At 40.7% G+C, this 14952-nt stretch overlaps 1 protein-coding gene across 1 annotated transcript; it reads right to left on the minus strand.

The window, feature by feature from the left end:
- Window positions 1-5687: 5687 nt before the first annotated feature.
- On the minus strand, window positions 5688-14318 carry ciartb (circadian associated repressor of transcription b). Its single transcript, XM_076089909.1, has 6 exons — window positions 14208-14318; window positions 11548-11998; window positions 11110-11185; window positions 10174-10252; window positions 8145-8271; window positions 5688-7286 (listed from the first exon to the last, which is right to left on the minus strand). Exons 2-6 carry the CDS (start codon window positions 11956-11958, stop codon window positions 6900-6902), a joined length of 1080 nt encoding a protein of 359 aa, XP_075946024.1. The 5' UTR covers window positions 11959-11998; window positions 14208-14318; the 3' UTR covers window positions 5688-6899.
- Window positions 14319-14952: the final 634 nt, after the last annotated feature.

The following is a 14952-nucleotide window of genomic DNA, read 5'->3' on the forward strand; positions in this document are numbered from 1 at the left end:
TGAGTCCTTTGTAGCTTTGTCATTGATAGAGAGTGAAATGACATGGCTTCCAGTCAACCGTTACAGTTCGGTCTAAAGCATCTCATGTAACAGAGTCAAAGCTGGTATGTTGGGATCAATTCTGTGGTTTACCAGCGACAGGTTTATGGGATCATGGGATTCAAGCATACTTACGGATGATCTGATGGATAGGTTGTACACACAGACAAATAAGGAGTGCTGTCAGAAATCATATGCTGTTTATGTGTAACACAAAACCATTTCCTCCATTTAAAGAGATACAGATATCTTTGAGGCAGTTCTTGACACAGTGACGTGTCAGGAGCCCAGACTGCAATATGTAATGTGGTCTGCGTGACGTAATCCAATGACTCTCATCAGTAATAATATACTGTAAATTACCTGCAGGTATATCTGAAGTGTGAGGCACCATGGTGACTCTTGGCATCATATCATAGGCATTTGACACTAAAAGGCAGACTGATGCAGGGACACTCATAATCCATGTTGACTTTTTAGAAATACAAACATATTTTTTATGGCAGTGTTGGACCTCTGCTAAAAGTAAATATGTATAATCCCACCCTGTTGAGACCATTGCATTGGCAAGTGCGTAACCTCATTGTTTAAGAATTCAACTTTGGTCAGAGGAGACGCTTTCCAGTGATACTTTGTGTTTCTTTCACAATTGTGCCACCTAGTGGGCATAACAAAGACGTCAGGAGTGAGACATGTAAAAGCAATGATTTCTTACAAGAAAATAATGCAATTTAAAAAACTCGATGTGTAAAGTAGAGCTATGCAAACACATATGATCATTAAACATTCATTGACCAAGAATGGCAAATGTTATTGTGTATATAACCATGGCTTTCAAAGATAAAAAAAATAAATCTCAAGACAAAAGAAACAGACAAAAAAAGAAACTTGTGTGAGCACGTCAAGTGAGAAATTGTAACTTCAACATGCATTTACAGCATAAACGAAGACATGTCTTGTTTACATTTATGAATAAGTAATCTCTCCTTAGAATATAGATGAAATCTGCAGCTACAAGTGCACACATATGAAGGTTTAGCCATCTAGAATGGACTTGTGATTTATATATTCAATCAACCTACGTCACCTGAATATAGTTTGAATTGTGCTGTTATTGTATTCAGGATTATATGTCTGATGTTACAGCAAACTGTGTGCATGGGGACATATGTGAACTACAAATCTTCTGACTCCAGTGATTCATTGTGCATCTTATTTTCTGCGAGCATCTGAGGGCTGTGTGCCGCAGTGAACAGAGAAGATCTGACAGAGGAGACTGTGTAATTCTGGGAACAGACCTGAGGGCATTAATCATGAATGCCAGCCTCTTACTTTATCTGTGTGATCATTAGGCTATACTTTAGCATGACGATCACTCTCTGGAAATGAGCTCCAGGAGGCTGCTTCCATTATTCATACCTACAAGAGCATACCCCCTATTCTTGGAGATGAGACTTAATGAAGTGTGGCCATATTTAGATTCGGTGCTCTTGATAAGTCACTGACATGTCTTTGTTCGTGGTCTAACCCCCCCCCCCCCCCCCCCCCCCCCTCATTCTAATCAATCTGCTTCCCCAGTATCTGCGTGAGTAGATTTAAAAAAGGTGATAGGTGTTGCTCATTAGGATGCAGAGGTTAACTGGTACGCCACTTTAAGGAAAAGCCATATATTTGATGGGCTGACCTATTCATCAAAGTTGTGCTTTGTTGCCATTTGAGCAACAGCAATGCATCTTCCAGGAAGACTTCAGCTCTGCTCCTGAGTACGTTGCCTACAAGCAGGGGCTGGCATTTTGGAACTACACTATGACATTTTTATAGTATTTTTTACGACATTCTTTTTTCATGGTATACTATACTATTGTTTTACTATTTTTTTATGACTTTTTAACAACATTTTTTGACACACTATACTATCACTACTTCATGATGTTGTTATGACACATTATGTCATTATTTTTCATGGCAAACATAAACATTACTTTTTAATGACATACTATATCACCACATTGTTATGGCTTCTTTTATGATGAAAATGCAATGACTTTATGACACTATACTTTATATTGTAATGGCCATTTCAATTAAATAGGACACTAGTATTTCTTCATGGCATATTGTACTATGACTTTTTTATGACATTGTTATGACATATTAAATTATATATTGGTATTGAATACTATAATCTGACTCTCTCTGATATTTCTTCAAGACATATAATTATTTCTTATTGTATGCTACATTATGACTTTTTAATGACATTTTCATGACACACTATTTTATAGTAGACCATACTATTGCTTTTTATGAGATTTTATATGAAATATGTCTTATATTTCATTAATTTCATTAAATTTGTCATTACGGAGTATATTAAGACATAGCTATTATTATGACATACATTATTGTTATTTCTATGACATATTATGCTATGACTTTTTATGACATTTCCCTTGAAATACCATACGGTATTAAAAAAAATATATTAATATAAAATTATTTTTATGACATTTCTATGACATACTATACTATAACATATTTTATTACACTTTTTATGACATACTATGCTATGACGTTTTTTATGATATTCATTCATTTATTTTATTCATGAAATACTATAATTAAAATGTTTTGACATAGAATATTATTTTTTCATGGCATGTTATTGACATTTCTTTGACATATTGTATTGTTATTTTACCACAACATTTACATATTTCATACTATACTATACATTTTTTCATGACATACTATACAATATATAAAGGTGTTCAGTCCTCTGACAGATGAGACCTTTATCTCTGTATGGTGTGAATGAGTCCATTCCTTGCTTTGTGGGGATTACATCAAAGTGTGCGACAGTCTCTTGCAGAATGTTCTGAAACATGCTGTTCTTCCTCCCGCTGCTCTGAAGAACTGCAAATTATCAAGGAAGGCGGTGTTTTTCATTTTTTTTCATTTCGATAGACTGCTCAGCAAAAGAGCAGATGTAATGGCTTTGATACCTTGAATTCATGTCCAAAAAGCTTGAGTGACCCCTGTTCACTCACGTATCTGACATTAGAGACTTGGGAGTTAATTACAGAGTAATTAATCCTTGTTTGGGTCTGAGATGCTAGCAGGTTACAATTTGCTGATAGCAAATCAGATTTGGTCGCTGCATGTAATCAAATTTGATGACTGTGGTTGTGACTGCCTTTTAAAATTGCAGGATTAAAGACTATGAGTAGGAATACAAATCTCACTGTTGCATTTCAGAAGGATGCATTTGAATTTTACAGCAAGATTTCAGAGGAGATGCCGCAGTTATCTGCCCTTTATTCACAACACCTTTTTCTAGCATGAAGAGGTTTTTTCTCTCTCAGTTTTTTATATATTAACTGATTGGGGGGTGACTTCACATCTGCCTCTAGACTTGAGAAATGAATTACATAGAAACTGTAGCTCCATATAAATAACTGCAGCAGCGTGAAGCACTACCACCTTGGCTCTGATTCAACACCACGCCGCCTTGTCATTTCACACTCAGCTGGAGCTACAATCAAGGCCAATTTACAATGAAAGGGTAGCTCGAGAGAATGAAGCTGTATTATCCCTTCCAGATTTTTGCAACTGGAACCATGGACCTATCCTCCTCCTTCCTTCCTCTTTTTCTCTCCCACTCGCCTTTGAATGCTTTCAACAAAAGGCTCTCATCTCTGCTCCTCCAGTAATGACGAGTCTTTGTAGTTCTGCCCACACATAGCCCGGACAAAAACAATTTAGTAAAGCACAACCTCTGTGAACCTTTGAAATGGAAAGCAATATGAATGCTTGTCCATTGTATTATCAGTCTATAATGTAACCAATTATTTAGCCCTTATATAGTTGAACACATAATTGAGCAAATTAACATGTAGTTAATTATCACTTATGGTATATTCTGACACTTGCTGGTTTTTCTGTGCACTTGTGAATTTCCTTTTGTTTCAGTCCCACAAGCAGCAGCAAGCAATGCAGTACATTCCTTATTTGAATACATTTCACAATTGATTTTTTTTAATCAATTGTGAGAAGTATCCATCAAAAAAAATGTTATGCATAGAGCATGTCCTTCTAGTCCCTCACAGCCCCCCCAAAAATATATATATATTAATCTCTTTACGTTTATATTTCTTGCTTTTTGTTTTCTGTGCAATTTCTCAGAACATCACATGTCCACCATTGACAGTCTGATCACTGCACAATGTAATTTGGTCCAACTCACTTAGACAGCTCTATGAAAAAAAACTAAACTTGCCTTTTATGGGTGAGTGCGAGGCAGATCTGTGCCAGCTGTCTTTGGGTATGGATGCTGTCAGGACGTCTGTGCACGTGAGTCCAGACCATTAGCCTTGGCCTGGGAGAGGGAATCTAGGGTGGCAACGCTGAAACAATGCAGTCTGGGTAATAAACTCCTCTGCCTCCTGCCAGTCACCCCTTTAATCTTGTAAAAGGGACACGTGACTACTGTGCAAAATACGGAAAAAGACAAATCCCCCAAATGTGGCTACCGTTTTTAATCTCCTGTTCTTACTGAAGAGAGTAAAATGGGTCTGGCATAAGTTGAGTAAAACTGAATCCAGTGCTTTCAACCAAATTCACCAAAAGCAACTAAAAAGCAGCATTATATCGCATTTTTAAGGATTTTCCAAATGAGAATAAGGAAAAGTCTGCTTCATGACATGCTGTGTAAGATACATCTATGGTGATTCTGCTTGCAGAGCAACAACGGGTGAACTCGAGATGTTTACCTTTTCACCTATAGATGGCAGTATTCGGTTGTATATTTGGTGACAGTTGTCAGAAATACTCCATGTCTATCACCAGTGTAGGTAAAGTTTCTCATGCAATGCTTTGAGTACAGCTCAGGCCAGTTGGAGCAGAAAACGGTTTCTTGTATCACTCGGAACTTTAGAAAGTATATTTAACTGCTGCTATAAGGAAATAAAGCACAGTCATAGTCTTCTTATTTTTTTTCCTGAAAGTGATGCTTGTATTTTTTTCATTACCTCTATCATTATTAATCTATGATTTGTCATTGTGCGTGTTGAACAGGCAGGTCACATAGTTTTAACTCTGCTGTCTGGTTTGTCAACAGGCATGAGAAAGTGCACATATTGGGGGAAAAAACAAACTCCACTCACTTTCTGAGAAATGAAATGATACTGAGCTGGTACATTTCACTGCACTCCTGTGGCACAAATTACTGTGCAAAGTACTGAAAATGACATACTTCCTCGCAAGTAATACATCTTAATTTTCCTTCAGGAAGTGAGCTCCCTTTGAGTGTTCCCGGTCGACTCTCCCCATAATTGGTCAAACTGATATAAATCAGATCTTTGATGCTTAATTGAGCTCTGTTGAGACTTACAATCAGCTATTTCATAGATTCCTGTTGCTGACACAGTTGGTCTTTCCTCCTGTGTCTTACCCTTTAAAAATGGAAGAGCTGAATAGCACATTAGAATATAGAGATAAATATATATAATAGATATAATCATGAGAAATTCAATGTGGAAAATGGAATTTGAATTCTTGAGCAATTGCTCCTTCTCTGTATTTAAAGTTACTTCTACCAGCCTGTATTTAGAAAAATTTACAATAAAACAATCTGTAGCCATTTTGCATCAAACAAATATAATCACATTTATTTTGAAAGTATAAAATTTCACACTATAAAGGCCACTTTTCAGGGAAAATCGACAACCTTTCTGTAAGATTTACAGAGAAATACCATGTCCCTCTCTGCTGGTCTAACATACTGTCCAGTTCTGTGGCAAAATAAAATAATTGTTTTACTCCACCACAGAAAGTAGTTGGCAAGATCTGAATAATTTACTCGATACAGGAAAACGGCAGGAGAGTGAGAATTCCGGATTTGTACATCCAACAGAGGAGCAGGTTTTCTGAACGGTTCTCTCTCTTTATCAAACCGGCTTACAGGCACAGCTTGACATTACAGGCACTGTTTGCCTTCTACTGGGAGACTCGAAAAAGAAATCTGCAGTTGACATTCTTTACAATGGCACCAGTCAGTCCACGACAGCATCCCCATGGAGAGAGAATCCTCTGTTTGTACAAACAGAAGGACTCGTTCTGCAGACCTCCCTGTCAGAGGCCGTTTGGCTCACTGCAGACGGGGTGTCCAGACTCTGAGTGTAGCGTTCACATTCCTACTCACTAACTGTGACGTGGTGCCCACTGAGGTAGAACAGTTGTACCAAAAGACTTATTTATAAAGTATACAAATAAGTAACAGTCACATCAATAAACCTAAAGAGTGGGGTGGGTGGGGTGGGTGGGGGATAACATCACATTTCACCCACATTTTCAGCACAACAATATGTAGACCGCTGACATATCTGGATATCTGAAAAGAAAATCCCTTCCAACACAAACTACTGCTGCAGTTCTTTCCCTTTCAGGCAGAATGGCGGTTTCACAGATACTAAAATTGTATTATTGCATCTACAAGCCAGTGGGAACAGTTCAGCTGTGAAATGACTAGCTCCGGTGATCTCGGCACGTGAAATCTATCCTTCTCACTCTCGCACGCGCTATTCAAGAGTGCAAACAAAAAAAACAAAGATAAGTCAACAAGCGGGAACTAAAGCGGACACTTGTCATGTCAGAGAGGGCACATTCCCATACAGAGAGTACGACATGTTCGTCAACACTCCTTCCACATTAAAGTGGTATATGTCACGTCCCTTTTGAAGGCTCCTGTCTCTCCTGAAGGCTGGAATGGGCTAAGCGAGCCGACTGGCTCCCGGCAGGATGGGCAAGGCTAGGCTGGGCCGTGCGGCGCTTACAGCTGGACACCCGGCCGTCTGTGTGGACTAGGACCAGCTGCTGTCTGTCAAACCCCCGGTTCCCTTACGGATGATGATGCTTTCTGTCGACTTGAGGAGCCTCTCTAGACAGGGTGCGTTGATTTTGCCCGGTGGAGGGCCTCTGGGCACCAAGACTGTCTTAGTGTGGCTGTCTGTGCTAGAGGACACAGCGTTATCCTGCGTTAGGTCTCTGGGGGACAGCAGGTGCCTGGAGCCAGCCTGGGCCTGTTCTGCTATGGGGGAGCAGATGGGTGTCGTGTGGAGCCACTTCAGGTTACTGGCGGAGTAGGCTGCAGGAGGAGTGAGGTCAGTGGCTCGCAGGGTTTTGACGCCTGCTGGAGGATCACTGACACCGACGGGGCTCATGACTGCAGTGATGGTCACTGGAGATAGCTGTTGGGAATGAAGGAAACTGTTTAATTTCAATTATTTAGTAGTTTATTATTGAGGGACAATGTCCATTAATTTACAAGAAAACTGCAAACGAGCCAGAGTTCACCTAGTATACCTAAATGTGTCCCTACCAAATATCAAAGGCACCTGAAAAATAAAAAGAATAACATATAATATAACTTGTAACTCTGTTAAAGCCACTGTGAGAAGGGTTTAAAAATTCCCAACTTTGGCGGCCCCAGTGGTAGTATCTGACCCAGGGCCATTAAGACGATCTGCTGTTTGGTGCTGGGCAGGAAGTGCACACTGGGTTTATCAGAGCTTTATCACTGAAAACAGATACCTGCTGTGGCTGAAACAGCACTGATGTGACCAATGGGAATGAACCAAAACAGTAAAGTTGAGGGACATAGCACACAAACAATGAGCTGAAAGAAGCTAAAACGCTAAGAACTGCAGAATCGGGTGATAATACTTTGTCATTCACACAATTTGTCCCTATGAGCGAAGACCCTTTCACAATATAAATAGTAATTTCACCCTTTGTTATATAATTAAATATATACTAACCAATTCAATGCAAAGGAATGTTCCAGAGTATTCTGACCATTCTTATGCCCTTAGGCACACAACTCCAAAATTACCTTTTCTCCTCTGTCATTGTTCTTAGTAAACCTGAGACTGCTGTAATACCTCAGTTTAAATAGCTTTTAACCCCCCCCCCCCCCAGACATGTGATTAAATAACAATAGATATTTTAGTCCCTCTGTCACTGCATCGTCACTGTATGTTCTTGGCAGCAGGTCTTCTCTAACCGAAGAGCTCCTACACAACAGTTCTGCTTTTGTACAACTTTACCTTCGGTTTCTTGGTGGGAACAGCTTCCTCTGTCTGGGTGACGGTGAGTTGGTCTCTGAGTTTTACATTAGGGAACCAGCTCTTCAGCATCTCCTCCATTTTAAGAATGATATTAACATATTTCTCCCTGGGAAAAAAATGAAGATAAAAAAAAGAAGGAAGAAGTGAGAGAGAGTGAAATATTTACTTTAGCTATCGTCTATACATCCGAGTAAGCCACCAATAGTCTTGCCAGCAAGGCAATCTTGAACAGTGGGTAAACACTTACACTCACGTAGAAAAGCCTGTATTCTGTGTGTGTGTGTGCGTGTGTGTGTGTGTGTGTCAGTGGGGGGGAGGGAGTCTTGAGTACATTTCTCACATGTTTAGAGCTCACACGTGGCCTGATGTATAATAGCTCCGCTCGCCTCTAAATATAAAATGCCAAAGCCACAACGTTCTCCAACAGCGTCACTGTGAAAAAATAAACTAATTGTGATGACGCAGTTTGTGTTGGAGGTGCGCAGCAGAACGCTGCACCCCATTAACTACCACCCGTCAGAACCAGATGGTGGATAGGGATTAGCCCGTGTCATATGATCAGGACCTTCCTGCTATACTCCATTCAGGGCATGTTAAATTCATGTGAAAGATTATCCGCAACAGTGACTGCTAAAAAAGTCACTTTGATCCTATCTACTATTGTGTTGCTGCAGGGGCTGCCAGCCGGCAACACAGAGCAGGCACAGAGAGCGATGCAGGGAGGGAGGGAGGGGTTAGTCCACCTTACAGCCTCTGTCCCGGCTGTCTGGACGGAGGCTGCCACACCCACTCTTTGTCTCCCATATGAGGGCAGCAGCTGGTGGGTGAGGGCTTCAATTAGTCTGTGCCAGACTCAGCAGCACTCTATTTTATATCAGTATACCTTAATGCTTGGCTTCCCATACAGGTACCAGTAGTACTGCTTTAAATGCAGAGGAAGATGGTACATGAAGCGGCTATTTCATCTATAGACTTTCAGTGTAATCATATTGTGTTGATGTGATCATAATGTGCTATTATGCTATAATATTTTGTCCAATTAAAATGATCGTTAGGTTACTCAATCAACAGAAAAATGCTTAACAAGAATTTGGATAATAGCTAATCACGGATTACAGCTTCTCAGATGTAATTGTCTTTTATACCATTGTAAATTAAATGACTGTCGGTCGAACAAAGCAAGCAGTTTAAAGACGTCACATTGGACTTTTCACTACCGTCTGACATTTATTAGACTAAACTAATGAATTCCGAGGGATTAATCAACAGAAAATATAATAATTTGTTGCAGCGCTAGTAAAAAAAATAATGATTTGAAGGAAATTGAAATAATGAAATAGCTAAATTTGTTATGGAAGGTTCTGCTTTACAAGTCAGAATATGTCATTATAGATATTGTGATATTGATTCAACCATATTATCTTATACTCAAGTATACAATATCAGATGCTTAAGAGCCTGAGAATGGCAGATATTTGCTATTTCATGATGTATAACAATTCTAAAGCATCAAAACATTCAAACATTATTGTATCACAGGGACTAAGACTTTCTCCTTTGAAGAGGTGATGTTATATATGCCATTATACCGTCTGGCCAGCGGAGAGCTAATCAAGCAGACACAAGTGTGCTGCTCCCACAGTAGAGCCTGATACATTTTTAACAAGATGCCCAGCTATAGCGAGACACGGCCATCTCTGCAGTAAATGTATCCTGCATGTGTGGGGGTGGTGGCTCCTCGCAGGGCAACCTGCTGTGCACCATGTGTTACAGAAATGCTGTCAACCCCTTTGACCCACAGACAACCAGCAGCATTTCTAGCTAATATAACTGAATGTTGGGTTGAGTGTAATGTAGTTGTGATTGTGATCAAATTTCCGTAAAAGGCATCACAGTGTGCCACAATGTGTTTGTAGCTAAACATGCAGGAGATACATTGAATATTCTAAGATGATAGAGTTCATTGTTTCATGTATAACAGCATGTGGGCCATGCTGAGGACACTTACCCCATGCACGGGTTCTGCAGGACACCCATGATCCTCTGGATCCTGTCCATGGCCACACTCTCCTGGAAACTGCTGAGTCCTGGAAAAGAAGAAAGTCGGACCATGAGCCACATGAACTGTGTCGACAGCAGGGCTGAGTCTGTGGAGCAGACGGATTGTGTGAAATGCTTGTGTGGAGGAACAGACTCCCTGCCTCTGTGGCCTGGAAGTGTTGGGTCACATAAGGTTTGACAAAGATCCCAAATGAAGCAGTTTTCAGAGCTTGTCTGAACATGGCGCTATCTTCCAGAGATCCTTATAATGTCCATCAGACGACTCACAAGCAGCAGCTGCTTTACTGGAGACTCCGTGGTACAGTATGTTCTCACTCCCCTCTGCCAAGCAGCTAATTTATAACAAGGTCTGAAGCGTGATATTGCTCTAAACTGGCAAAAAATAAAATTGTATCCGTTTTTTAACTCTTACAAAAGGGACATTTTTAAACAGTGTAGTTACTAAGCAGCTTTATCCAAGAAGATATACACACACACACACACACACACACACACACACACACACACACACACACACACACACACACACACACACACACACACACACACACACACACACACACACACACACACACACACACACACACACACACACACACACACACACACACACACACACACAGGAAATAGTTGGTGGTTACTTAATACCCCAACAACAATACATGTTTCAAACATATCACTTTCAAATCTCAGGGACGCTGGGGGATAATCTTAAAAAGAGTCGCATGTTGTCTATCCAGTCTATTGTTCTTGATATTGCTTTTCTCTGAGACACAAGAAAGACAGGCAGACACTCAACTATGAAATGATTGTGTTCAGACTGTATGAATCTGAGATTTTTCTAAAAGACAAAAACAAAACATACATTAAATGATCGACTTACGTTCTCTGTATCTCCCTGAACGAAGGCCATTCAAGATAGACGACAGTGGATGAATGTAGCACTGCAGCTCCATGCACTGGAAACAAAAAATGATTAATTTGTAGCTGATATCATGATACATATATGTATATATAGTATAGTATAGTATAGTATAGTATATATGTATATATAGTATATACATATATCATGTTAGTATAAAAGTTGCTGAACATGATTTATAAAACCCCTAAACTCCCTCTGCTGTTTGACTAGAATGACTCTGGTTCTTCAGAAGAGCATGACTAATTCTGCTTCTAGTTATAGGACCATCTTTACTGGAAGTGTGATGCATGAGACACTCTGTAGAACCAGCAGGGGTGTTGATCGAGATGATAGGGCGCGCACTAACACTGTGAACCACCTACTGTGGGGAAACAGACAGACGTCAGAGGTGCTCACCTTTCTCCTGAAAATTCGGTTTTTCTCTGACATGTTGGAAATGAGCTGCCGTTCCTTGCCCTCCTCCTCTGTGGAGCTGTGAGGTCTCTTCGGTGCTTGCTGAGTGTTTTTGCCATTTGTTTTTTCTACTTGCTGTGTTTTACACAGTCCAATGGCGCCGGCCCATGTCTCCGTGCAGCCAGGGGGAAATCCCCGGCAGGAGGCGTCCCTGACCTCGCTACAGTTACCGTCGCCCTCCTTCACCTCGCTGCTCCGGCGGCAGCTGCTGTCAGACAGGCCCAGGTGTGGCGAGGTGCTGGGGGATGAAGGAGCCTCTGTCTGGCTGTGCTTTCCTGTACAGTCAGACTCCTGCTCGCTCTCATTGTCACTAGCCAGCCAGTCAATGGAGTTGTCCGAATCCGTAGCAGACATCCTTGGCTGCAGGCTCTAAATAGCACTGACCATCACTGACCTGACAGGCAGAAAGCAATGGTTACTATAATTACATAATACAGAAACGCTTAAAAATCAGCAGCTAGAAGAGTGATTCAAATGAGAAACTGTAGCAAAAAATGTAACAAATTCAAGCCATATAACAGCTTGAATATATGCAGAGTCCTTAAACAAACACTGCAGGTTAGTCTGGATAAATAAACAAACAACATTAATCTCTAACCGAGCAGACATGATTAAAGGCACAGACACGGCAGAGCAGACGGTGGCAGTGAGACCACAGTTGTTGAGACCACAATGACCTGTTTGTTTTGCAGATGCAACACCTGAGCCAGTAAACACAGACTAGCCACCACTCAAAGCAAACACCAAACATCCTAGAGTCCACAATTGGTCCAGCGAAGCTCTCAGGCACTCCATTTTTCTCTCTCTCTCAGAATTGTTACCATAAATCTCAACATCATGACGAGAACAAATACATATAATCTATACATTTAACAATCGCCAGCTTGAGTATTTTTCCCAATTCAGGCTGTATCAGCCGGCCTGCCAGCTGCTACCACCACAATCATTCATAAACATTGTTAGCTTGTTTATTCAAAGGGGGCAGGGGTCTGCCACCATGACGACTGGTGCCTCAGACTGCCGCCCTCCCATCAAGACAAGTGACACTTGTGGGGGGGGGGGGGGGGATTTTAGAAAATGAGAGACTGGCACTGTTTGTTCACAACACGAAGAATGCCTCGTGAATAAAAGCTCCCCTGGCCAAATGCTCTTCACTGATGTTTAATTTGTTTATGGGATCTTTAGATCCCTCCAACATGTTTCCTCAGTGATTAGCAAATGAAAGATAGGGAGAACAGCATTTTCAGCACAGGGATTATTTTTAGTGTTTTGAGTGGTTAACGCCTGGCATGTCTCTTGCCTCCTGTGAAATTTGAGGCAAGGAGAGTTAATGGCTCCCTAGGTCTTTGTCAAAGGACGACCACCTTCTGATCTTATTGTTACAGGGGAGGGTGGAGCAGAGATTTTACAAGCTCTAACAAAACACAAAGAGAGAAGCTTAAAAAAAATGTATTGGGATATTTCCGACTGCAGGTTATAATATTGCTCCATGTTGACCAATTTTAGCGAGAACTAAACGATGTGAAAGGAAAATGTTTGTGCAGTGGTCAGATTACCAAACAACACAGGAAAGAGCTGAGCTGTGATAAAACGCTGAGTTTATTTCATATCCAAATATAGACTACTTGGAATTAAAGGATCAAGATTCAAGATGTCCACTATCAAATAAACATTCTACTGGTTGAATCCCAGATGGTGCTTTAAAAATTGTGACACGACACACAACGGCAAAAAGTGTGTAACTAAATGTGTATATATATACACATTTACACAGTGTATCAATTAAAATGTAATTATAATATATGCATAACTGCATTTTATCCGTTAAACTGCAAAGAGATCATCAAACTTCTGGTTAGTATTATATTGTATTACATATCACATATCCAGCAAACATCCTATAAATCTTCTGTCACGTGTTTGTGCTTTTCTATAAGGCGTCCTGCAACACAACACCAGGGAGATATCAAGCACTAGTAAATTCTTAGTAAATAAAAACCTGAATTTCTTATGATAGCATTAGTTTGATTTGTGCCGTAAAAAAATACCTCACTTGTTCAAATAGTCACTTTGAATGCACCACACAGGCCTGCGGTGTTTCAGTGTATTATTCAAATGTCTTACTGATGACAGCTTCTCCTTAATAAACATGTGCTTTTAAAGAAGACATTTCTTTGTTAAATAGGTCTACCTGTATAGGTGGGGCACGTAGAGATGCCCACTTCACACACACTAAATAAAAAAATATTAAGTGAATGAACCGATCTGTCCACCTTAAAGGATTCAAATCAGTTGGGTAACAGACACAATAGACTTCCTTATCAGACATAGTAAATTTGGCAGCAGGCAGCTGTTTGATCGTATGAAACGCAGACAGGGCTAATTAATTATCATTGCCACAGTCACACCTTCATCTGAAATATTACAGCCTATTATTAATAATCCTTCACTATAAATAAATGTTCGCTTATTTGCATGTCTGCGTCAAATTCCTGTGGTTTATTTTATAAATAAAAATATTTCTCCTAACCTTCCTGCACACTCAGAGATAACAAGTGATGTTTATCGGGATGACAAAGATGTGGATCGGAGAAGGTACGCACCTTTCCCAGGATGGAGCGGCTGGTCCAACTCTTCCGTTGTTCAGCGGTAAATCCAGCAGGACTGTCGGGCAGAGAGCAGCTGATGTGTTGGACGTGCGGTGTGAGAGTGGGGACACGGTTCAGCCTGAGATCGGCCCGTGTTGCTTCTCCCAAGGCAACGTGTCTGGGAGGGCGGGATTAGCGGGGACCGGCTCTCCCATTTGCTCGTCAAATGCCCCCGACCGACAAATCGGCTTCTTCTCTCGGTGCAGCCGCGGAGCAATAGGCGGGACCGGTTTACATATGCAAATGACATGGAAATGACACAAACACGTGGACACGCGGATCGGTTTCACTTCAGCCGGCAGCTGGGCGAGAAGTCAATCCAGGGCTAGTTTTGGTCATTCCGCAGACATTCTTCCTCATTATATCATCCGGACGATGATGCATGACTTGTGGCATGTCAGTAAACGGAGTAGCCATGGTAAAGGCGCAGTCAGCAGTTTCAGGGACAACTGTGATAGTTCATGTGAGGGTTTGCTCAAGGACACTTAAGTAGAACACGTGGACTGTCTGGCAGTGCGGTCTAGACAGTAATTGTCCTAAGTTTAGAATACATTTAGCAGTAGTGGATGAAGTATTTAGATCATTTAAGCTACTTAAGCAAACATAGCAATGTCCCACTACAAAACTACTCAACAACAAAATGTACTAAAAATACAAATATTCATTATAGGCCCTTAGATGTAGTTTTAGATTTACATAC

This window comes from Anarhichas minor, unplaced genomic scaffold (genome assembly GCF_050575085.1).
Source record: "Anarhichas minor isolate MPS153535 unplaced genomic scaffold, ASM5057508v1 ptg000011l, whole genome shotgun sequence".
NCBI lineage: Eukaryota > Metazoa > Chordata > Actinopteri > Perciformes > Anarhichadidae > Anarhichas > Anarhichas minor.

What these genes read in the sequence shown, in the direction of transcription:
- ciartb (XM_076089909.1), bottom strand. Translation starts at nt 11,958, where the DNA reads ATGTCTGCTACGGATTCGGACAACTCCATTGACTGGCTGGCTAGTGAC. An exon ending in TTCAGGGAGATACAGAGAAC is followed by an intron (nt 10,253 to 11,109) that starts GTAAGTCGATCA and finishes CTTCTTTTCCAG; the next exon opens with GACTCAGCAGTTTCCAGGAG. An exon ending in CTGCAGAACCCGTGCATGGG is followed by an intron (nt 8,272 to 10,173) that starts GTAAGTGTCCTC and finishes TTTTTTTCCCAG; the next exon opens with GGAGAAATATGTTAATATCA.